The 26,684-nt window shown below is 38.0% G+C and overlaps 1 protein-coding gene across 2 annotated transcripts in view; it reads right to left on the minus strand.

The window, feature by feature from the left end:
- Positions 1-3,127: 3,127 nt before the first annotated feature.
- The window catches only part of NELL1 (neural EGFL like 1), a 291,050-nt gene continuing 267,493 nt past the window's right edge, over positions 3,128-26,684 (minus strand). The window contains exons 16-20 of one of the 2 annotated variants that reach the window (XM_053944628.1): positions 21,994-22,134; positions 13,134-13,327; positions 8,114-8,290; positions 6,247-6,471; positions 3,128-5,033 (exon numbers count right to left, since the gene is read on the minus strand). In XM_053944628.1, coding sequence (XP_053800603.1) covers positions 4,983-5,033; positions 6,247-6,471; positions 8,114-8,290; positions 13,134-13,327; positions 21,994-22,134 — 788 coding nt within the window. In that variant the 3' untranslated portion in view covers positions 3,128-4,982. The remainder of the gene's footprint in view (positions 5,034-6,246; positions 6,472-8,113; positions 8,291-13,133; positions 13,328-21,993; positions 22,135-26,684) is intronic. The other variant, XM_053944627.1, reaches the window with a different exon arrangement.

Raw genomic sequence — 26,684 nt, forward strand, 5'->3', positions numbered from 1 at the left:
TACTCAGGTAGGAAAACAAATCTGCATATTTAATACTGCCAAAGGGAACCAGAACCAGTGCAAAGAAGGACTGGATTACATCAAGTACGTTTCCAATTCTTGCTCGAGGAAAAGTAGATTTAATCAAACAGCAATCAATCAACTGCATTATTAGAAGACAGGATTTTTCAGCTATGGTTTAAATTAGTGAAAAGACCTTGGTCTCTGCATTGTGTTGAGTGATGGCGTGATCTGCTGCAGAACATCTAAGCCTTCCCTCTCTAAAGTGGATCTACATGAATAACCACCAAGCACTCAATAATAAGAGCTTTGGGATAGGTAAATGTGTAGGGATGACATGAGGAGTCATTTTGAAAGAAATTACAGAAGAGAGAAGGACAACCAAACCCCACCATCAGTGGGGTTGTGTATCTACTGTAGAAGTGGCCAGCCCTGCTGAACCAGTGGCTGTAACCACAGCATCACCTGAACACCAGTGCCCTGGGCAGGTCACCCTGGACCCTTTCCCAAAGAGGTTTTTCCCCACGAGTGTAGAGGCATATACAAGAAAGAAGCCTGGATCAGTCCAGATCCTGTGGCAGTTACTTCCGTCTCAAAGAGAACACAGTAAGGCTTACTTCCCCAAACCACTCAATTTCAATCAAAACACTTAAACAAAACAATCTCATGTACAAATTTAGGAAACAAAAAATTCAAGTGTAAGGCACTGCTGAAGCAAAGATTTGGCTCCCAGAGAAATCCACCCATCAGAATTCAGTGCACCCCTCATACTGCACAGTTGAAGTAGCAGTAAAAAAAACTTAAATGACAGATATGTGGTTTTGGGAATTTTATTTTAGGTTGTTTGTTTGTTTGCTTGTCTTTTCTTTTTTTCACTGGGCATGATTTATGGCATCATGTATCCATATACAGTCAACCTCCTGATGATAGTTTCATTAAAAAATCACTGAATTTGACCCTTTTTATCAGCTTATTGATACACATCCTTCTCACATACACCTAAACCTATGCAAGGGGAACTATCCACTGGCAGCTAGTAGCAAAAACTAATCCTGTTAGCACCTGCAAGTAATTTGCAGATTACATGCAATACCAGCAGCTCAGTAACACCTCTGAGATCAATGACAGCTGAATCAGAATTATTGCTGACTTCTACCAGTAACTTCTACCTGAGAACAATTGGCTATGAAGCATTCAGACACCCCAGACTGGATCTTTAAATTTCTTTTTATTTTTTAAATTTATACTACCATGAATCTTCCTTACACCAATTTAAATTTCAATGAGCTCCAAAGATGTACCTTAAGAAGAAGAGGAGCTTGTTGGCAGGCACATTTTTCCACTGGCAGAATATATTCCTCAAACAATTATGTCTTATCACAACACTCACTTAAAATTTTACATCAAACTGTATCATGGGGCCTTTTTAAAAACCCCTCATTAATGATGATTAAGTAAGTACCATTAGATATGAGACATTCCCATATTGCTCGTAGGAGTTATGAATTAATTCTGCTAAAATCTACTCTACCATTTGTGTAATCACTCCTGACATTTTACCTTTTGTTTCGTAAAACATTATTGTCTGTCACAGGAAAAAAAAAAAAGATATTTTGGTTGTCATTGCAATCTGATTGAAAAGATGTTATTAATTAAATCTTGTACACAGTTATACCTGAAAACTCACTGACAGCTCTTGGGGGAAGATATATTACTGGAAGACAGTTGTTATTTAGGTCTCTGAGACAACACAAAGGCACTAATAAATCCCACACATATTCCTGTGAGTTAGGCTGATGTTATTCAGCATTTGTGGAGAATAATTCAGCTTTGGCCTTTCCTAGTGACCAGCATGGCTCAGAGTGGTCCATGACTCTATGGACCACTATAAAGAAATATTTGCACTTAGCTCACTTTGCAAACTCAGGAGATGAGTTTGCAAACACACAGAAGCAGAGCTGAGAACTCACTGTCCTCATCAGACATAACACCAAGTTCTGATTTAGAGAACCTAGGCTGAGGTTTCTACCAAAATGGGGTATATTATATTATTATCAGAGCTGGAATTTTCATTTTCTGTTTGTCACTCATTGACTTTTTTTTTTTGCCAGCAGAAGGGTTACAGAGGAAATACTCTTTCACAGGATAAATAAACAGAAACAGCTACAAAATTCCAATTGTCTATAGCCAGAGCTTTGACCAAGTCCCTTAATTAGCAGCAAGTTTCCTTTCACAGAAGTTAGTGCTAGTCCTCCTCAATTTAATACTACACTACAAATATACTCTACGTATATAAAATATATACATTCTCCTGAGCTGAGACAGTGTCAATCTCATAAACAAAGAGGAGATTTTTCTCAAATTATTATAATAAACATTGTTTTTTTCAGCATTTTAAGGTTAATGCCCGTATCTTTACAGGGAACAGGGAATTTCATCAAGAAAGAAGTTTTGAAAGTTCTTACTTACCTTGGTCACATAGGACACAGGGAATTAAGTTTTTCCTCCATAATGTGCTCTTTGAGCTGGGGTTGGGGCTTCTGAGTACTCTGAAGGTACATGTGATGTGACTAGTGATCAAATTGCTTCATGAGGAAAAGTTCATCACAGTCAGCGCAACTGCTTAAAATGCAACATAAACAGGTCTGTGTCAATATTTTGACTTTGTGTAAACAATTCAAGCTGCATTACTCTGGGGATAATAACATGTAATGCTGTATAAAATGCTCTGAAAGGGTTTTACTGAATTAATTTGCATTTGAGCTCTGGAAGAAAATTGGTCTGCAGTGGAAAAGTGTGAACTTCTGTGGTCCTGTTAAATATGTTCCTAACAAGATCTGGAGCTTCCAGAAGCATCCTGGGAAAGGGCTTCACTACTAGAAGGTAAAAGGGAAAAGAATCATTTTCAGAGACTGCACTGCCTTTAATCCATTTACAGAGCTTCAGAAATTCAATATGACAGACTGGAATATATGATTCTGCCTGAGTATAAATGACATATTTCTTACCACTCTGATGCTACACCTCTGGGCAAACACTTTTTCTCCTTTTTTGCAACAACATGAGCTCAAGCTGGAATGGACATTGATCGGTGTTTTAGAATCCTGCTAATAAAACTAAGGGAAAGCAATATGTATATAGGAGTTTATTTAGATGCCCACAAATTTTAAATCATTCCCCTTCATATCTCAGCCCACTGGGTGTCTTATCCAACTGAATTACCATTGGGTTTTACAATGTGATATACAAAATGAGCTGACATTATGATTTACAAACATCCTTTGAGTTTCATATAAAACACAACTCTTTCCCTTATTATACAATCATCAGGGCAATGCAAATAGAGTCAATACATTATTAGCTGAAAATGATGGGGCCTTTTAAGAAAATAAATTTAACTTTACCACACAAAGCTGTTAACTAAAACAAAACCTGGTTAAAAATTAGAATAAAGTTATCTGAATGACTGAAAGTAATTTTATATTCTTTGCCACTGTCCCCTTATAAACGTAATAGTACTTCATTTAACAACTAATATTTTCACTGTATAGTCACACTTCTTTCTTATTGATCAGTTTCACATTTTCTTCATGAAACTATGAAAAACTCACAAATGTAGACTTTCCAAACTGTAGCCACTATAGTTATTTCTGCAATCTTTTCCATATATTCAATGTGTTTAATTAAATAAACAAAAAGAAAAAAATCACTAGACAAATGAGCAGAACAAAACACAACAGCACATTAAAAATGTGACATTTAAGCTGTAGATGCATCGCCACAGAAACATATCCTTGTTCTAATGCCACAAACTTTCTAGCCTCTTGAAAAAAAACCAGACATTAGCTGGAGAGAATCTAGGCTCTAACCTCCATATAGGGCTAAGAGTCTTGATTTAAATTCCTGTCTAAACTTAGGTCCTCAACAACACAGTAAATTTAAGTATTTTTGAATGTTATAAAATATGAAAAGATAAAATCTGTTTCTGAGCTGTTGGTGATGGAAGTTACCAAGCATTAAGGTCTCCTGTTGCTGGAACAGGTGCCTCTGCACTTTGTCACTATGGCAGCAGGAACTGAGGATGACAGACATCATTATTACCGTAAACAGAAAAGAGGAAAAATTCTGAACTCATCAATGATGTTACAAATGCAAGCAAATTCTAACCTACTCAAACTATACAATCTTAAGGGTCTCTGACTGTTTTAGCACTGTATAATCCAGAGGAATTATACTCAACACAATGCTGATAATGACTGGTGATTCCTTCTTGAATATGTGTTGAATTGGCAGTGGGATGGGGTTTTAGTTCCATTTCTCACTATAGAAGTCTTGTTGCTGCTCTGCATGTTTGAAGAAGAAAGTGCTTATTCTGCCATTTCATTCAGTTCATGGCATTCAATTTTATAGCTTAAGACAGACTTATTTTGATTCCTTTCATTCTGTCCATACCTTTAAATGCTTTAAAATGTTGGACAGCTGTGAAATATAAGTATTATGCAATCTGACTGTACATACATACATGTTTTCATAAATACATCTAACAGGGACCTTGGAACCAAGTATGTGATATCATGGGACAAAATCACAACAGGCTGTCTTATTTGTAAAATCTAGATTCAAAATAAGAAGAGCTGAATTCTATCCATGTTGTCAATACACAAATTAAAACAAAAAATACAGCATTAGTTTACCCATGAAATGATTTAAACATATTTGCAAATTTCTTGACAGGAAAGGTGTGTAATTTACAACACTGAAAACTTGTAGCAACCATTAATTTCTATGCGCTGTACTGGAAGTCACCGGGACAAGGCTAGCAAGGATGAGCATAGTGACAGCTCCCAAAGGCAACTCCCAAACATCTTCCTCGTTCGGAGACTTTGGTAATTGTCTGTTGTATAAAATGCCAATGCACACGGCTTCCTTCAGGTGTTAACTCCAGCAGTTTTCCTCCCTTGGCACAGTCCAGTCTGCCCAGGTCAGTTATTGTTGAGACACTCTAAATCCACCGAGCAGCAGACATTCCCATTCTGCACGGACAAACAAGCAGAACAAGTCACAGGGAGCAAAGGGCTGGTGGCATGCAGACATAGGTGCATCCCTGAACACATCTACCACCTAAAAACACCTGCCCCTAGCACCCAGGGTGTTGGCATTGCTCCCAACAGTGGCTCTTTGAGGAGGCCAACTTTGGCAAATAGCACTGAATTGGCTTGAACTACCACAGGAACTTGAAACCTGGGTGTGGTCCCCATAATAAAATACAGCACAGCAATGGCAAACAGATGACTGGATTTTTCTCTCATGCAGGAAGTTAATGGAGAGAATTTTGATGTGATCCACACAGGGAAGCTTTCTGCTTGTCTAAAATTAGAAGACAGGTCAGGTTCTTGGCTCATGGCAGATATGGAGGGGATGAGGGCAACATAAACACCATACAGCTTTAGAATTTAATACAGTCATTTTTAACGCTATCTTATGTAATAAAAAAGTACAGCAACTACTAAGAGCCTAAATGAGCTTTTTTTTTTTACTTTTATTTTTTTAATCCATCACAAATCTACAGAAAAAAAAACCTCAAAAGAATGGCAGAAATGCTACCTTCAATAATTTAAAGCCCTGCGGCAATAGCTTTCTCTCCTAGAGTGAACAGAAGAACATTTTATATAACCCAAACCAACATTTTCATAATTTTGATATTAGCACAGTGGGGTCATCACTACACAAAGCAAGGGAAACAGACTGCACTCCTGCATGAGAGCCATTGGATTAAATACATCTTGATGAGATCAGGGAACAGAAACTGTGACATTCCCTTCCCGTCATTACTGTGGGAGTGCCTTTATCTCGGAGCTGCAATGCCTTTTAACTTGTGTACTTGCTGGTGAAACTTTTATAGTAGTGTTTTTAGTTCAGCTTACCAGCTCTGTAATACACATTTTCATGAACATCCACACTAGGTAATTATTGAAATGTTACTCTTGACTCATCCTGAGAATGCCTGAAGGGCACTTCAAGGGAATGTCTGAAAGTTGTGCTAGGATAGTAACATATCTGCTCAACATTTTCAACAAGGAAAGAATCGTTTTGCTTATACTCTGCCAGACAGAAAACACATGGGTTTTCTGTTGGCTCTCAGGTCTCATTTACTTCCCCAAGATCTTAAGGTGAGCTACCAGGGGAAGAAAAGGTCCCCAATTTTATCAGGTACATTCCATGACCATTCCACCTGGCCCATCGTACCTTGCATTTGCAGGTTGTACAAGGAGATCCCACCATTGTCCATACAGCACCACTAAGCCTTGTGATTCCAAAGCCATCTGGACAGGTTTTCCTGATATCATAGGTGATGTTGTCAGCCAGACAGGGGTCACTGACACAGTGAGGGCAGCACTCTCCTTCTGAGATGGCTGTGTACTCGCAGTTCAGGGTTGGGCACTGAAGAGGCCAACAATCCACCTCTCCTTCCTATAAATATTGAAGCAAGTGTCATTGTACTTGCCATTTATGAACCAACAAGAAAATTTTTACCCTTTTCAATGAGAAAGCATTGTTTTGCCAAAATTGCAATAAACTGAATGGTTCAGACCTCAGTTTGATCACACAAAAACATGTTTGAATACTGAGCTGAAGTTTCCTAAATGTAGCAGATTATCATTTGGTTGATTCCTGACTAAACAACAACACTCATCATTGTAGCAGGAGAACTTGAGTTCTTTGGGGTTTTTGAAGGCAGGGTTAAATACTGGGTACTAATATTTTCTACAAGCTCTAATTTTTGCTGTGATTGCCTTGCAGACTCATGCACTCTTTCTACTCCTGGTCACATAAAGATCTCTGCAGGATCACAGCAAGCGTTTAAATCGAAAATTAACACTGCAGATAGATGTAGGTTAGTACATTGGAGAAGCACTGAACATCGACCTAAGCAGCAATCACCAATATCAACTTTATTGTCAGCTCCTAAAGGAATCGTTAGAGCAATACCATTTGTGTTCCCCTGACTAATTTTATTCCATCATTTATTTATTTTTAATTTTCTTACTATTTTTATTTGAAAAAAACTTGAAACAGTTTAGTAGATAGAGACATAGAGAAGACAAAAACATCAGGTCACTTCTGCACAGTATTTCTCTGTGTGTCTAAATTTAACTTGCAAAGGTCTTCAGTAACTTGCTCTATACTGCTCTGTGAACACTTCAGGTGCTGAGAACATCACACACTGCACAGAACCTTACATGCAATATTGATTTGGGACATCACTGTCTTACAGCTTTGGATGTTATCCCAATCATAAAATTAGGCAAGAAACTGCAAGCCACAACCTCAATATTTACTCCGTGCATTATGGATAATTGCCTCATGACAGTAACTCAGCTTTGAATGCAATTTCCTTCCTGATTCTCAGACACCTCTTGATTAGTAACATATATAAAGACTGTGTTATACAGACAGCTATAAATGGAAAACTGATAATTTAAATGAACTTCATCAATTCAATAATTAGCATATCTATGGAAAACCTAAAGCTTTGAGGGAATAATCTATAGTGTCTAATAAGAAAATAAGTGATTGTTATTCTGTATGTTTTTCTAGTAATTTCAGTCTTCTTTATCCTTATTTGGTTAATTTTTTCTAATTTATACAGTGGCACTGGCACTCCATGTTTTCAGATTTGCAGAATTCAAATAAATAAATAAATAAATAAATAAATAAATCCTTTTGACAAGACAGGCCCACCAGATGTAATTAAAAACTGAAACTTCTCACACTAACTCCGTCACATGCGTAAAAGGTTTGAAAAAGTCATAAAATACCAGACAATCTCATAAAAGTTCTCAAAAGTAGGCTAATGCTAAAATTAATATAGTGTCGAGGTTTCCAAGCTTTTGCCAAGCTTTCAATTTTTCTCATTAGACCTGCTTATTCAGCAGTAAGGTGAAAACTGATGGTGTAGCTTTCAGTTCTCTGGGGCTCTCTAAGTGCTTTTTCATCACCCCCCGTCTGAAAAGTGGGTGAAGAAAGAGCCATGAGCCTGCCTCCAGGTCTGTTTTGCTAAAAGTCATAATCCTTATTATTCTTACTCCTATCCAAAGTGCTTTGCTCATACCAGGCAACGGCACTGCTGGCAGCTGTAGGTCCAGTTGTCCCCGCTGCGGTAGAGCTTGTGCCCCGTCTGGTCGAGGCACTGGCTGGTGACACGAGTGTCGCACTCCGGGCAGCAGAAGAGGTCGGCGCTGGGGTTCCTGCAGTCACAGGCTGTTCTCCGGCAGAAAATCCTCCCGTCCTGTGAGCACACATTGCCCTGACATCAACCACAAACTGCCAGACAGCAACCCAGGTAAGGGCACGGGGGGTGTACAGCAAAGGGCACATCTTTGGCTTATCAGGAAATATTAATTTCTTAGTGTATTCCATGCCAATAAGGAGTGGATCTCGCCTGTCATAATACAACAAATACCAGTACTATCCCAGTTTCTGTCGGTGCATGGATCCAATTCTGTCTGAATCTGACAACACTGTTTTCCTGTCTTCAGCCAACTGAATTTAAAAGCAGTCAGTATCTCAGTGAAATACAGTGAAGCAATTTCATATCTCATTGGTTACATCAAAAACTCTTCAAGCAGTTGCCACTCTAATACATACAATATTTATTTAGCACTATTTTGACTGAATGTACCACTGTGAGGAAAATAAGTTGAATAAAGGTGATCCCTTTAACTTAATCAGGGCAAAATATAGCACAATCACAGTAGCACTAATTGTTCTTTATTCTGACCTCTCTATCTGTCCCACATCTGGACCTACATTACACTAGCTTAAAGATAAAATAACTTATCATTCATTGTAATTCAGTGCATGTATTACAGAGGGCCTGGATAAAGCTGTATTCTGCTTTGACTCACAACTATACAATTCCTAAAGCAACTCCATTCATTTCATTGCAGTTTTTCCTAGCCTCACGGGAATTTTGTTCTGAGTCTATTATCTGATGTAAGGAAGAAAATTTCATTGCCACCAAATATAAGAACACCTTTCAATGCAATGGAATTTACCTCCTCTGATCCTTGAAAAAAATTTATTTCTAATAAGAGTGAGTGCAGCCCAGGATATCTTTTCCACAGGCAGACAAAACAGCCATAAGCACAGGAAAGGATCACAGAATGGTTTGAGTTAGAAGCGACACTAAAGCTCATCTTGTTCTAACCTCCCCTGCCACGGGCAGAGACACCTTCTACTAGACCAGGCTGCTCACCTTGTAGCATGGGGGCTGACTGCTTTTTGATCTGATGTTTGCTGTTTTAAAGCAAAGCCAGTTTTGTCCACAATGCAACATGTACAAAATCAGCATCAGGGAATCACAATGCCATGTCAGTTCAGCGTCACTGCTGCATTTCATCATGGTTTTGAACGGATTAGAATATTCCTTGCTATTGTAAAATTAATTATCATTATTTCTTATGCCTAACAAGCAAAGCTGAATACAACACAAAATTATGAGAAAGTAGAAAACATACCAGGTTAACAAGGGTCTGAACAGCTTTTATATATGCAACTGCAGGGCATATATTACTCTACAAGCTTTGTTCAGCATTGTATCAAACTAAGATAAGTATTCAGTACTAGTGGCTAGATTGCCACTTTAGCTGTGGGAGGAGGGTTAAACAATCTTTATCTCCTTGCTCAGTAGTCTGAGTAAATCACAAGGAAAAATGGCAGTAGCCCATTTCCTTAGCCATGTGTTTGGCCAGGTCCAGTTGCACATCAAAAGCCAGCTTAGCCCAGCAGTTCTGTCAGGATGACCAGCACCAATCCAGGGAACCTTGACCGTGGCATTCTCTCTCCTCTTCTGTGCTGATTAATAATGCCTAACAACAGCACATCTGCTTAAATGCAATTCAGTTTCTAAGCTTTCAAGATCAGTTTTCAAAATTCCCCTTTTGGCTGGCGACACTGCTGGTAATTCTGTGTATCCCTGAGCATGTTCTACGTTGCCTTTACTCTCCATATTTCAGAACATTGAAGAAAAACTGATGATTTTGCCAGAAAATTTTTGGTAATCATAATACACTGCTACTCTGTTTAGTCTCTAAGCACCTGTGTTTTGTGCACAACCTCATTAACTCTGTACATTTCAAAAAACATTTTTATCCCTATACTGCAGTGGCACAAAGCCTCATAAGCTACACTATCTCATGTGCATCTTTGCAGCTCAGCAGTAGCCCTGAGAAATACATAGAAAATTGAGAAATATATATAGAAAATCTTATTTTCTTTAGGAGAGTAATAACATATAGCATCTTATTACTACCTCTTCCTTCCCACCTTACTCACTGAATCAGTCCTACATTCTTCAAAAGCATCAGAGGTATGCCCATAAAATTGTTCTTATCAAAGAAAAAACTGACACAGAAGAGAATAGCTGTTAAGGCTGGTCCAAGTTTTCACAGAGCCTCAAAGCCAGCTCGGAAAGGAATCAGACCCTGCAAAAACCAAACCAGCAAATGGTTCTCACCCTCAGGAACACACATCAACTTGGCAGCTCCCCCTGCTCAGTGCTGTGTATGTCCCAGGCCTTTTTAATACAGGCAAGGGAGGGCTGCCTCAACCAGGAGGCAGACTTGAAAGCCCAGACATAGCCTGCCCAGACTGCACAGCCAGGCTTTGCTTTTTTCATGAGAGCACAATAGCTTCCCACTCCAAATCCTACCAGCCTTAAATGTGATGCTCTATTAAATACACAATAGTTCAGAAAGATACCTATACAAGACATGTCAAGTGTACTAAAGGAACAATGTTAATTTATAGTTTTGAGAATTTATGATTTTGTAAACTTGATGTACATTTAGATGAACAAGAATGGTTTGAAGACACTGGGTCCAGCGAAACACTAAAACAGCCTCTGCTTCAATAATGACACTTTGCTTCATTATATAAATGAAGCAATATAATTTCCCTTATTCCATAGTATTCTTCTTCACAAATAGCTTTGCAGTTCATTAAGTAAGGTTAATGTATTTAATTTCCTTTGTATCAGATTGTAAGTTAAAATATTTTAAAGATGGTAACTATGTGGTTCAGCCAATGCACAGAATATATCCACCTGTTCTTTGCCGGAGTAACAATAGCAAAAGAAAAGCCAATTTTATTTCAAAACTGAAATGCTGATTTGCCTCCTGGATAAAACAAGTAAGTTGGAGCATTGCGAAGTTTGAGTAAGTAGTATGAAGAATGGTTTAATTACATTCTGCTCTTTTCCTCACTGCAAACTGAGCAGGCTGCAAAAGATCAAGCAGAGGCAGTTTTCCATGCAACTGCATGAAAGGGAGAGGTTTGTATAGTCTGGTATAATGGAAGCTATCAGGATGTATAAAAATGTATTTCATTAAACACTGAGTGAAGACTTTACATTCTGCCCTTGATGTGATATATAAGGAGCTCTTCCTGTCCTTAATCTGTAGACAAGAATTCGCTCTTGAAACAGGCAGCTAGTGGAATGAAATTAAATGCAAATGTTAATTCACAGAGGGAAAAAGTAAAGTGAGGAAGACACATAGTAAGAGTCATAACAACAGTGTCAGGCTCAGTTTAAACTATGTACTAGTTAATCATTTCTGTACTTTCATACACTAGTAAGAACATTTAACATAAGATAGACATGCAGTGAGAAATGGTAAATAACACAAATTGCAAGCAATCTAAAATGTGAATACTAATAGTTATAATTCTGCAAAGGCAGACCAGATGTCTTCACATATATTAAACTGCTTAGTTTACTGACTGGAAATCCTTTCATAAGCTTGCCAGCTCCCCAAGATTACCATAAAAGCTTGATATATATTCAGTAAAGTTGTACACTTCAGTTTCTGAAAGGAGGGGTTTTAGGGAGCTTGAGGCTACTTGAAGTAAAAAATATAGCAACTCACAAGAACATATTCCCTACCAAGCCCAAACCAGCAGTGTACTTTCTAGGTTGTATTCACTCTGAAGTCTTAATCTTCCCTTCTGCTACACCACTGCAAAACAGAAAGGATGAGGCTTTCAGCTTCTTGCAACTTCAAAACACCTCCTTCCCTTGGTTCCCCTCTGCTTTTCTGGCTCCCAAGCATTGAGGTATGGAGACTGATAGGCCAATTCCCATGCTCCATCTTCAGCTTCTCACAGAGGCCAAAACCTAGTTTTACCTGTACTCACATATGGGCCTAAAGTGCTCTGCTGTGCCTTTGGACAGCTTTACCATACTATGAACAAATCAGGTCAAAGTGACCATAAAAGACCAAACAATTCTCAGATGAGGGTGTTTCTAAAATTCTTCTGATTTCAAAGAGACCATTCCTCTGTTAACTAGCAAAAAATCAAGAAAGCAGAGCCAAATGTTCTTCTAACTTGGTTACGATATGAAGAAACAATTTTTAAAACAGGTAATGTCCAGGGAAAAAAAAAAAAAAACAAACCAACAACAAAAAACCTCCACCCTGATGTAAATGTTAGCTCTTTAAGGTACCTCCACTGGTACCAGACTTGGCTTATCCAAACAAGCAGAGAGAGCTGCACTGTGCATGTGGGAGACTTGCCAACACAGCCAAGGAAAAAGCTTCTTCACTTTGAGGAAATGAAGTGCCTGCTGCTGGGTCTTCTGACCTTTGACTCATGCTCCCACCTTTCTTCTCACCCAGTAAATTCAAATGTATTCCAGGCAAAGGGAAACACAGCCAACAGGAAGTGGGCTGACTACAGTGCTGAGAAATGCATATTCACACAAAAGAGAAATTAAAATCAGTTTTCAGCATTTCCAGTAAGCATGCTGGAACCTACACATTGTGTTAAAGGGTAATGCAAGACTCTCTTTAAGGCACACTCTGAAATGCTCTGGCCCACAGGGTGACATAGTAAAAGCTCAGCAGGGCTAGCCATTATTCAGTTAAATGTGTGGTTGTGCAAATCAAGAAAATAAATGCCTTCCCAGAAGAATATCCTCATTCCAGCTTCAGTGTCCACAGCACAGCTTACCTTTTGCCTTGGGCTTAGGCTAATATTTCTGCCAACAACAGTAGCACTGCAATATTGGGTTTCTGACATGAGCCCAGAGAATTAAAGGACTCCTGAACCCCAGGCCAGCTGGATCTCACCTTGCAGGAACAAACGGAGCATCTGTCCTCTCTCAGGGTCCACACCTGCCCGTTCCGCTTGAAGCCACCTTCATGGGGACAGTCTCCAGTGCAAGATGGCCCAGATGGACACAGGCAGTCAAACCCTCCTGCCAGGTTCACGCAGGCTGAATCATTCCAACAGGTGTGGATCTTTAAGGCACACTCATCGATATCTGCAAAACAGCAGATTTATAAAAGCTTTGGGCACATTTTTCATGGGGTAAGTTTTATTTCTGAATTAAGAAATTATTGCTTATTCTGCCTTGTTGGTGGATGAGGGTGCATTCCTTTTTATATCATCCATATTTACTTGGTAGACTTAAAGCACTGATGGTTTTTAGGTTATTCTTCAGCATTTAGTTTGATTCCACAAAGAATTTTTAAATGATCTCCATCAGGCTGAATTGTAAATGCTGAGTCTGAGGTACCTTAGTGGAACCATATATCAGTGACAAATTTGAACCTTCAGATAAAGGTGCATATTCATTTCCCAGTGACTGGAAACTAGCAAGCAGAGTGACTTTCTGTTAACTAGACCAGTCTCTGTTCTGGGTTTTACATCAAAATAGAAGTGCATTATTTTTTATAATTTCCTAGCACAAGCAACATTCTCCATACTAAAAGCAGTCAGTTGCATTCTTTTCCCATTGCTGGAAGGTGTAAGTGAATTGGAAAGAAAAAAAGAAAAAAAAAAAAAAAAAAAAAAAAAAAAAAGAACTCAGAGGCACCTTACAGACAAAAAAAAAAAAAAAAGACTTAAAGATATGCAGTATGATTTAGCAATGACACAAAGACTAGGTGACAAGAGAAAATCATTATACACCAGAGAATCCTAATAAATTTGCTCTTGGAGGGTAAAATATAATTATGTAATATGAATTTATCTAGGGAGTTCATGCAGTGTTCTTTTTCTTGCAATGAAAGCTATTAGATTTTTAAGCACATTGTTGAAAATTGGTGTTTCTTTCAGACAATAACTTTGACTTTGTTAAACAATATATTGACAAATTGTCCAGATGAAATACCAGTAAACTGGTGGGTCTCTTTTGTTCCAACACAAACAATGAAAACTGTAATCAACAGTGGAAGGAAGGGTGAAAAATAAAATCCTTTAGAAGTATGTGATGGTTTCTGTCATGATAGTTCCAGAATAGCATTAGATAAATTCAGAAATTACAATGAAGAACCACCATATTTACAATTTGAAATTACCTTATTGCTAGGGTGAAATTTTAACTGTTCAGTATTACCCAACAGTACTTCTAACTTCTCTCTACAAAGTCAAAAGAATTTACAAACAAAAGTGACCTAAAGTCTAATTTAGGTAGGATGTGATGTCCAGTGGCCTTACTTTTAGGACAAGTGCCACAGGTTCAGAATTCATCACCTCAAAATGAAGTCCTGTCTTTAAAAGACTAAGAATTCTCTTATTCTGCTGAAGGAAACTCTTTACAACAATCATATCACTAAATTCACTCTGGTCTGGGTAGTACAATTCCTGATTTCAATTCACAAATACTCCAGGAACAAGTGGAAATGTGGTCATGCCCTTGGATTTGATTAAATGTGAAAATCAGTCTGCACAACTGAGTCAAAGCTTTGGGCTGCCAGAAAATGACTGTTCCTCATTGTGCTTATAGATCCAAAGGGAAGCTGGAGGCAATTTCACTGCCTTCACAGAGCTGCATTCCTGGCCTAACCTGTGGGCCAGTCCTTTGCAAGAAATGTTCCCAGTGGCCTGACAGCATGATTCAATTGCTCATCACTCAGACTTGTCTAAAAATGGTGCATTTTGCTGTCCTGAAAGTCTTAATTGCCAGAAAAGAACATTGTTGCTCTAGTGCACAACTTAGCCAGAACTAAGTACTTGAAATATTCGTTACTGGTGGTGAAAAAGATGCAGCACTAAGAGAAATTAGAACTTGTATTTCATTGTTTAACAAGTGCCAGAGTACTGCAGGAAGTAAAAAGCATGAAGACTGACATAAAGAGAACTATGAATGAACTGGTATCAAATGAATTATATTCAAACAGCTACTGTAAAACTTAAAACATTCTCAAAGATATCCCATTTTCCTTTCAATAGATTTTGACTTGTATTTTTTGTTGAAAACAAAGGTATAAATGAAGTATTCACTTTGCCTTTCAACAAGCATCATCAAGATCATCTTCCCTACCACATTAAGAGCTCCTTGACTATAATCTGTATAGGATGTAGTAGAATAACAGTGCAGATTAGAAGAGTAGCTTTCACAGTTCAAAACGAAAAGGATTTCCCAGATGAATATAAAGCCATATTGCCTACAGAGTTGCATTTAATTGCTTTACTTATGACACTGAAATCTAATTCTGTTTCCATGTAATTTAAGAGATTTATGGAAAGCCAGATGTTAGCAATTATAGAAACTAACATTATTCAAGTTTTCAGTAGTAAAGACCTGTTCACACAAAACCAACTTAATCTCTTATGTGTATGCAGAAGGGAAGAACCCCCTATTTATGTACCTCTGCTGCTGTTCTCCATTTAGCACACATAAAAAGGATGTCCCTATTAAGAGCAGCCCAAACTGGTAAATGGGTGATTCTTGATGAAGAATTGAGCAAAGCATGAACATAAATTCCTAAATGCTACGCGCTTTTTGGTTCTTAATGCAAATAATAGTTTATTATTCTTTTGTGGCATTTATTATTTAAAAGCTTTAGTCATTAATCAGATATAAAAGTTTTGGACACTGCACTCATTTTCAGTGGAGCTTTTAACAGAACTCGCTTTTTGAGAATATCCCGTTGGCAGTTTTTTTGTCATCACTGATTGCATTTTCTGAAGTCAGAACAAATACACAATGTTCCTAGTAAATTGAGGGAAAAAATTTACAAGCATAACATGTTTTTCTACCTGTTACTCCTTCAGCCTTAAACCAGACTGAGGGCATGGGGAAGGAAGAAGACCCCAGCCAAATGCTCCCACATGGTTAGCACTCGGTTTGGTGCAGAACATATTTTATTTTAATGAAGATCAAAAGGCCATATCAGTGTGAGATCAGCATGTAGATGGCCATGCAAAGCATGACAGAAAGTACTTGTATTTAGTGTGAAATTTCTCTTTAACAACTGGAATCAATGTGTCAACTTAGGTATTGAAATGTTAGCCTAGTTCAGTTGTCCAAAACAATAATTTAGTGAATGTGAAAACTATGACAAGACTTTTGTATTTAGCTTATTTTTGTAGCATTCAAATCCTTGCTTAGCTGAAATTCTCCACATCCCATCAGGTTTCATTTGCTTTCCCACAACTGTTCTCAGAAGATGCAGGCCCAAAACTGGAACATTTACAGATGGGCAAGGCAAAACTGCAGACAAATCTCGTTTCCAATTATACCAACACAAAGTAGGAAGGAGATAAAATATTAATTTATGAATCAAGCAACTTTGAAGAACACTGGAAATAGCAAGGAGACTCCTTATTCTTTCCCTATATATAGAGGACAAGAACAAAACATCTGTCTTTATGTTTGGAGGGATTAATTCTTTCATGTATCCTGTCAACCTATGGAAATAATCTTATTTTCATACTTGAACTAGAATTTTGCAATTTTATTCATTATACTGAGATTCTCTGTGGCAAAAACTACTAATTAACCCCAATAAAAGTGGCAGAGCTTTCCTTCCCCTCTCCAGGCAGTTCCTTTTCAAGAAGTGAGGCTATAATGGAAACACCCATATTGAACAGAAATGTGCTTGTACTGCAAAGCTTTACGCAATTTTCTATCAACAACACAGCAGCAGCAAAGGGATTGCTGCCAAGACCCTCACACAACTGATCAAGATCTTCACTCTCCAAACTCTCCAGTCAGTGCTTCTATAAACAAATGCACGGCCACAAGTACCCGACCATATGCATTTTAGCAATCAGTCACATTTTGTGGATGAAAAAGAAAGAAAACAAAACCACCTGAGGTGCTCATTTTCAATATACTCTCAAAGTACATGGATAGCTCAGTAATGTGGGCAGACAAGAAAACAGAATCAAAATGGAAGCAAATAATCCCCTGAGATGCAATTTCCTTTTCCATCCTTTTTGGCTGTAATGAGAACTAATTTGCCTCAGATATTATGAGAGGTCCCACAGCCACTGCATTTGAATCAGGTAGAAGACAAGCATGACTGTACATATCAACACAAGTTCATTAACTTGGTTTCACTGAAATTTTAAATCAATCCCTAGCTACTTCATTTCTTAGTTTTCAAGCCTATCTTGAAAGTCTTTTAATTCTAAGACTTTTCCATAGCACCTTAATAAATGCATGCAAGCAAGCCATGCAGTGTGGTGCTCTGTATCATCATGATAAGCTGTTGTAGAAGAAAGAATCCTACTAATGTGCTAATTTTAACTGTTATGGTACATTAAACCATTACAGTATATTGTTAACATGAAAAATATAAGCTGGGCTCCCAAACCAATGTATGTACAAGTTAACTAAACACTGTTTTGACAAATCATTTTTCACAGACAACTTGTCACTTAATGATTTTTTGCCTTCTTTCTAGATCAAAGTTATTTGGAGTTGTCCTTGAAAAAATATCACCAAATATATTCATTTTTTAGCCAGAAAATATTTTATGATAGTACTTTTATTCTATAGAGCCATAATGGTCTATTAAAGAACAGTGCATAACAAATTAGATTCTGAAGAAAGAATTTACTTAAGCTTTCTAAAAATATAGAAATGACTAAACACAATTACCTTGAAGACATGTAACACACTTTTCTGTCAGAATACAAAAATTAGAATTTACTAGATGGAAAGTAAGTAAGATAACCTTTATTTTACAGGATAAAATCCACTGACACCAACTCTGATACTGTGAGCTTTAAGAAATTCTATAAGCAGAACAGAAGAAATCTGTAAAATAGCAGGTTCTAGTTGGTCTTGGATACTCTGTACCACATGCAAACCTTTCTGCTTACATAGCATTTCCCTACCAACAGATAGGAAAGTAATTCTCAGGCATATGGGAAGATTTTCGAAGGATGGGTCTTTTCCTTTTTGTGTAACACAGAAAAGGGGAAAAATAAACAAAATCTAACCTCCTTTGCTTTTACTTTCTAATCTAGGTAAGAGACACCACTGCAGCACACCATGCAATACATGAAAGCTTCAGGAACAGATTTAAAATCCATTCAGATTTGACCTGCAAGCACTGCTGCAGCCAGCTTTTGTGGGGGACTAATACCTGTGGAGTTTTCTTTCATGAGCTCTTGAGTCCTACCTTTTCCCAGATCTCATTTCCCCAAACCAGCAACTCTAATCCTGCAGTGAGGTCTAGCTACACTACCTTTCAGGCTGAAATAAATGGTGAATCCTGTGGGAATTTGGTGGGAGGAGAATCCATGTTAAGCTTCCCTACAAAATTTGTAGCGGTTCTTAAAGAAAAAAAAATAAACAAAACCTGACAGGCACTGCTGCCTTGGTGGTTGCTCCTTCTGTGCATGCAAGTCCCAGTGTAGGGACCAAGAAGCACAAATCATTATGAAAAAAATAGAATCAGTAAATCAGCACTCCACTGAACAGTACTTTACAGACTGGAAGCATCTCACTTAGAGATGGAGATTGAAAAGTAAAATTTGCTTTGGGTTTTTGTTTTTTTTAATCAGTAGATAGTCACAAATACTGTATCACATGACAGCTCATCGTTCTCTATGAAATTTTATTGTTTCTTTACCTCAGATTGCAGCAAAGCTCCTATTACAAAATTAAAAAAAAACCCAACCAAACAACACAGCAGCTGTAGCCTACAGGTTTTAATTACCAGGCAAACTTTGGAAGCAACTTTGTACAGCAATTGTCTTTTGTCTGCAAGCAGTATTCTTAATAACACATTGTGAAAGACCGGGGGTTCATAAAAACACTACTGTGGGAAATCAAATTACATTCTCTTAATTTGAGCCCACTCACCATCACTATATGAAGCTGACATCCCTGATAAAAGCGGTCTTTGTTTGATATTTTGAGCAATAAAAGAATTTTCCCAATCTTGAAGGGGCCTGGCTAAGCCACACATCCTTATTATCCAAGCTCTGGTGCAATATTATGACCTTCCTTGCCACATCTGCTGATTTACATAATTGTCCCTCACCAGGTAACAAATTTCACTCTTTTCTCTTTGTCAAAGAGAATTTAGCTTTTAGAAGCAGTGAGGTATCACACTTCCCAAATAGATGCTATTTTTCTTAATGTTTTGCAAGCACTGCAGAGACAGTGCAAGCAATGACTCAGCTCCATAACACCTACCTAAAAATGGAGGGAAAAGGGGTTAACCAATGTGTACATAAATGTATCCAACAAAAGCAACTGGCTGTCTGGGCTTTGGGCAATCTGTCAGAGATGAGTACTCCCTCCCACTGTCTTGTGATCTTCTTTTCTTTGTTATTAGTAGTAATATTTATTGTTATTATTTTGTAGGAAAGGGTTTAATCTTATTTTACGTATGTTTTTAGTCTGTTTATTGTTCTCCACGTTTGTCTTTCAGGGAGGAAGAAGAAATGTTTCAAAACACACTGAAAGACTATGGCTCATACCCACCTCATGTACACAAATTCAGTATACAAAAGACCAGGAAAAAATACTGTTGCTAAGCACATGAACCCTCTTTTATCTGAAACAGAGTAAAAGACACTGCTTCTGACTCTGAATGTTCCACCGTGCAAACAAATTCTGTAATGTGACATATTAGCTAGAAGGTGCAGTGTTCTCTCTCTGTTGTTGTACCCAGTTCTTGGTTGCATTTTGAAAAAACATCATAGTTTGAAATATGGGTTAGCAGAATCTTCCAATCAAATTTTTAATTCTTTTATTTCATTATACTGGTGAAGCAAACAGGTTTATTTCTCTTCCTCACTGGTACCCTGCAGCAGATGGTTCAGAGAAGCTATTTCATTCAAATAACCCCACTAATTTCACATTCTGTTTACAACTTGCATATGGCAAGAGGAGCACCTCACCTCACAGACTTCCAGCATGCTGTGCCGGTCAAAATGAGGGCAGTGTGTTTTCATGAAATCTTATTCCTCCGGTCTCCATCAGAATACAGAATATTTGGGGCTTCTTTTTGCAGCGCCCAATCCTTCAACAGTGATTCAGTGCAAGCAATACTGACCTTCCCAGAGCTGAGCCTACCTGGGGGTCATCCAGGGTCTTGCCTACGTGTCTATCTTCTCCTGACATCAGCCTGGCTCTTGATCTTCTGCTTCCCAAATCAGCTACAGGAGGTAGGAGGGATGGGGCTCCCCATGTGAGTGGTACAAGTCAGCACCAGAAATGGTAGAAATGCCTCTTATCCCCAGTTGCCTCAGGACTTTCTGAAGGTTATGTCATGTTGCTTTGACTTCTCACAAAAAAGGTATTTTCAACATTGCTCCATTCATCACTCATTTTACAACATTCAAATAAACCAGAGGAGGACTCTTAACATTTAAGAATTCATATAGAAATACTTTACTTTCACCTATTTTATCTATGGAATCATGAAATGCTGTAAAATTTGCCATTTTTTACACAGACACCCCCTGAAGAAGTTCACTGCTGTGATTTTATTGAGTTCCCCATCAGCTTAGGACAGTATGTAAAAAGCTAACTTAGCTGGACAATCTACAAAATATTGCTTTGAAAATCATTATCATTCCTCTGCATTTTTAAATTATGACCCTACCTTATCACAAGGTCTTCTAATAGCCAGAATTCATAAAAGATGGGAATGTTTTTCCTAAGTAAATGTATATATTTTTGTTACAAATTTTTATTTTAATTATAGATTTTAAATAATAGAAAACAAACAGCCTTTGAAGTTATGGACATGACAAATGAAATTTACAGCATTAAAAAAAACCCAAAAAAAATAAAAAAAAAAAAAACCACAAAAGGAGGAGAAGAGCTTTTATAGAAACTCATATAACTGACTAGAGATGAAGTAAGTGAAATGCCAGAGAAAGGACATAATAACACTAGGAGCAAGTTGATCTGTACCTCACAGAAGTTAAAACTGGATCCCTTCTAAAGAGTTTTAAACTCACCTGATAAAATACCACATAAAAATTATGTATAAGGCAAATAACTGAAAAGATGGAAAAACTGTAAGGCAGGGGAAAGGCAGAATTAGCATCTTCACCATGGTTTTATTGCTGCTTGCTTGCTGTAGTGGCACCCAGAGCCCTACAGCCAGTGAGGGCACACAGACTGCAGGAGCCAGCATTAACTCCTCATGGAGCCTCATCCTTTGTCCTCCCATAGCAACAACTGACAAACTCCTTTGCACTCATTAAAAATCCCTCTCTGCTCATGCTCTTGGGAGCTTATTCTGCAAATATGGTGCATAGAGAATTTGATGTTATTTGCATAATTCTAAAAAATTAATGATGAAGATGCTGAAAAATGGAAAACAGATGCTGAAAAAAGCAAACCAAAGCAACACAGACATACCACAGATATGTTGCTCTATCACTCTGCTGAAACCTTGAATTGGAAAACTACCTCTTCCCCTTTTGTGGGCAATTATGCTCCCCAGCAAGCCCACTTTCACTTCAACCCTTATCAGAGCAAGGTTTCACAGCTACTTGCTCTGATAATGGGAGCAGTGCAGTGGGTCACGCTTTGGATGCCCCTCCTGTGGGAAGCCCTCAGGACCCGGGGCCAGCACCCTGCATGGCTTGGGGTGTTGACAGACAGACAGACACCCTCGGTGCACCCCATTCTGGCCTGAGACATTGCTCAGGAACTCCCCAGTCACTTGGGAACACCATGCACAAGGATGGAAAAAAAAGGCTCTGCTGATCATTGCTTACCAACACAGGACTCCCCGGAAGGAGAGTAGCTTCCATTGTCATGGAAACCGCTTCTGCACTGACAGTGGTACCACCCTGGGAGGTTAACACAGCGTGAATGGTTGTGACACTCAATGATCCCCTCTGCACACTCATCAATATCTGCCTCAGAGAAAAACACAAGCCAGCCAGGAAATTAATTTCCTTTGACACCAATACTGTAGGTTTGATTTTTTTTTTTTAAATCTTACTGGTTTGGAGTTTTTTTAAAGATTTCTTTTAATAGATGGATCAAGGTTTATTACCGTTCCAAACAACAGACATTTAAAACATGACTCACAGAACAACAATAAAAAATAACAATAATACATCATGTCATCTATTACAGACAAGACATTCTTTTACACCATGATTTGCTGAAAATGCAAAGCAAACATGCAGATTTTTTGTTCCTTGTTAGGTTTTTTGTGTTTTGGATTTTTTGTTTGCTTTTTTAACTCATAAATTACATTTGTCTGTGCATTTAAAGCGTTGCAGAACAGGTTGTCCACTGAAAAGGCAGTTTCAGCAATATTCCTGCTTTACAAACTGCCTGTGCCAGGACACCTTGGAAAGAAAAGGCATTTTCTTCAGGATTTGTGTTTCCAGCATTCAGCTGCAATATTGGAAGCTATCTGGAATTGAAGGTGTTCAGAACATTTCACAAACACTGGTTAATCTCTTTTGTTTATATGATCAAAATAGATACCCAGTACAAGTGTAACTGCGTGTGACAAACAGAAAAAGCAGTCCATGTTTCAGCTGCAATAAAACGTTTAGCTGGAAAAGAGTGAGGCAAATGGCAGCAAGTCTGTAGCAATGGAAAGATACAGCATGATGAATACCCTGCTGAGGTTCAATAAATGTGCTGGTTTTAGAAAGGGGTTTCTCAAATTTCTGTAACATGTTTAATAGAGACTTCGTAATTGCCAGTAACCTTGGCTAATCATGGCTGGCACCTGGCTGCTTCTCCCCTTTGAGCATTTTTCAGCACATTTTGTAGGGTTGTAATTAAAATTAGCAAATTAATTATATGCTAACCTTGTGGTAATTTAAGAAGTCATTATATTTTCATTCCTCTATTCAGCTCAAGCTTTTTTTTTTCTTTTAATTTTGGACAGTTTTCAGCTGGGTAACTTATCAATTAAAAGAAGGCTCAAATTATTCCCAAATAATTCCCACTTTCACCCACTGAGAATTTTTTTCTTGGCACACTTAAAATGTGCATAAAACTGTGCATACAAAACCAAAAAATCTGGGTGAAAATAGGTTTGGAAACAACATTTAGCTCCACAAGCATCAAGGACAAGTGTCTCATGATCCTGATGCAAGACTGATGCAAGGTGATTAACTAACCACAGAATGTAGCTTTTATCTCAATTTCCAAAATACATACACCAATATGGTTTCATGGACTGCACTGGAGTCATGTTGATGTACGTGGAAATCGATTTGAATGAAGTATCCTTCAACACAATCCCATTGTCTTACATCTTACAAGCAATACCATGGAGAAGTTTGATTTTTCCTCATTTCAGTAACAATACTTATTCTTGTTGAAATATAGCTGAAAAACCTAAAAAACGCTGTTTTCCAAGATTCGTGTTTGCCCTCACTCAAGCATGAACCAAGTTATCTACATAACAGGATCATAAATGCTATTTATTTCTAGCTTTATTCAGCTCCCATCTAACAATAAAGTCAATTTTTAAATGCTTTACGATCTGTCACTGCTGTCACCTTTTCTGTACTTTGTACTTTGTGAAAGTTAATTTTAGTGTTAAAACACTGCACGAATGTAGCTGTCCATCAACGGTGAGTGCTGCTTGCAAACTCAGACACTTTCAATTCATTACAGCAAATGGAATTTATAACCATGATCTTTTCACATGTCATGGCTGATGAAACAGGTTTAATCCTATTTGGAAAGTGAATGACTTTGCTACTGCAGGTTAATTGCAAATGAATCCTTCTTCTTACTTTCCTTTCTTTCCCAGTGTTGGGTTGGAGAATGTTTCTGTTTTTAAAGATTGCTTTCTTGTGTCAGTCCTGTACTGGACTTCAATCTGTTCAATTTTACATTTTTAATTTTAAAAATTAATAGAGATTTCCTAAAGTTCATTTCTAAGCTTAAGCCCATTCAAGAGTATATGATTTAGGTTCATGGCAAAGGACACTAACTGACTAGCAGTCTACTTTTCAGAAAGCCTGTCTGCCAGGGTACCAAAACTAAGCAGAAGACTTCAACAGAAGAAGAGCTGTTAGGTTATGCCTGTACATGATGTCAAAAAGTAAAATAATACACAGAACTCCTTCAAGACTAGATGACTTTACTGTGGCAGTACCATACTTGTTACAGCTTTTGCTCCCTGATGCGTAGGGAGATGCTAACCAATTTCTTCAACCAGCAGAGCTAGGTAAAAAAGACTTGCTTTCAGTTTTACAGGTTCTTCCTTTACTTCCTCAATCTCCTTAAACCACTGGAGCTATGCCAGCATTGTCCTACACATGCTGGGGCAGTGGGCAAAGGACAAGAGAAGCTATGTAGGCTTTTTGGGCAAATATGCCACGTCACACACCACTGGTGTGGAAGCAGCTAGTAAAAAACTCTTCAAGCTCTACTTCCCACCACTACCTCTCCCCTTTAGGTTAAGCTCAGCATTCCTCCTTGTTCCCCAGCCCAGCCTTCTCCTGCATGCAGGTGCTGGATACAGGCTGGGAGGATGGTGCAGGAAGGAGAATGGGGAATCAATTCTCCCTCTGCTTCTGCAGCAGGTTAGGATTCCTTTGGGAGCACATCAGCAGCAGCACCATGTGATATGATGTGCATGAAGAGCCGTATCAACAAGGAAAACCCTTAACAGCATCTCTGCTTATCTAACACATTACTGTTTCTTGAAATGGTACACATGAACACTAAAAGGGTTGGAAATACCATGATGAGCTCTACAAGCTTCTCCTATGATCCTGTGTGTTGTTTGTAGCATGTGTATAAACACAGGTCTGCAGGAATAGGAAAATCTTGTGGATGTTTTAGAAACTGAGATTTATGATGCTCAGAACACCAAGAGGGAAAAGCAAATAACAGCTTCATAAAATGGTGTGTCATACACCATGACATTATTTAGTTCAGTTAATAGACCATTTCCAGCAGGACATCCTATGTCTTTTCAAAACACTTTTTTTGAGCATTTCTTCTGCACAGAGAAATGTTGATACAGATAAGAGCCAATTCAGGGAATAAGAATCAATTCACTTCTCTTCATCACTGCTTTTCCATCTTTAGATTCTAGCACCATATTTGCATATTTGCCTCAGGATAGAAGTCTTTCTATCCAAGTCTGGTTTGGGGTTTTGCTATAGAATTTGATATACACACTATTTTTGTGTGTGCAGATGCTTACCAAAATGTGCTATATGTACTTTCTTTTTAAAGTTATGTTAAGCTGAAATGGAAGTGTAAAGTTTTGACCTGTGAGTGAAAACAGTGTAGAAATTCTAATCTTTTTTCAAAGGAGCACATTAAAACCTAATCAGAAATTCTGTCACTTCACACAGGCCAGAAGAAATAATTGGTGGGCATCTTTTGGCTGTGTTGCCATGCTGCAAGTGTTGCTTGCCCTCGATGCTCCTGGCAGCGGGATGGGCAGTTTTGTATGGGCTTTCTGCAGGTCTGTGTTAGTATTTAGATAGTCTAAAACAAAGTGCTTGTGAGAAACTGCCCATTTAATGTTTTCTTGGGAAGTGGAAAGTTTCATAATTTTAATTTTCCTCTGCAGTCTCTGGCTAAGTATCTGCACTACCTTTGCATTAAGGGTGGTATTTTTCTTTTCTTGCTCTAAGACACGGCTGCTCTTACTACCATGACATTGTTTTGTAGTTTTTTTCATTCAAGCCTTGCTATAACATCCATGTAAAAGGAGATCTCATACAAACCATCCTGTTGCCTGCTTTTACCCTACTCAGTCATTTGACTGCCTTTAGTAGAAAACTGTTAATGGACGTGCAACACTCCACTATAGTGGCTTTGCAAATGCCCATAAATAGCACATTTTTGTATTGGAGAATAAAGGCACCACTTGGTTTCATAAAAGATCTTGCAAGATATTAATCCTGTCCTTTAAGGACAGGTCTGTAATTTTTACTTTTAGCAGCTTCTTGCATTATTCATACAGGTATTTATGCAGACAAGATAAATAGGATAATTTATCTCAAAATAAAACACAATGGCTTCAGAACCCTGTGAAAAAGTAAAATTAAATTAATTCAATCTTTTCTAATGTCCTACCACATTTAAGTCACTGTGTGATAATACTAAAAGGAAACCTGTGCAGTGTCATGTAACAGCTAGCAGTCTACAGTTTCAATGAGACAGAAGAGTTTTATTGTAGAAGTGTCTATTCATCAAGCCATTACTGCATTCTTTTTCATGCAAAAAAATTATACATTTCTTATCTTTAGTTTCCACTGACTAGGAGACCAATAAGTAGGAAAAGCGTGTACTAACAAGAAAGGATCACAGAGGTCTCAAGCTCCCTGAATTAAAATTGTACCTTGAAAGCTGACTCCATTGCTTCCAGAGCATTTCAGCTTTGTTTTCCACATCATAGTATTTTTCTTCAACATAAAAACACCAGAAAAATGCACCCAGACAACTGAGGCATTCGTTATAT

This window comes from Vidua chalybeata, chromosome 6 (assembly GCF_026979565.1).
Source record: "Vidua chalybeata isolate OUT-0048 chromosome 6, bVidCha1 merged haplotype, whole genome shotgun sequence".
NCBI classification, from domain to species: Eukaryota; Metazoa; Chordata; class Aves; order Passeriformes; family Viduidae; genus Vidua; species Vidua chalybeata.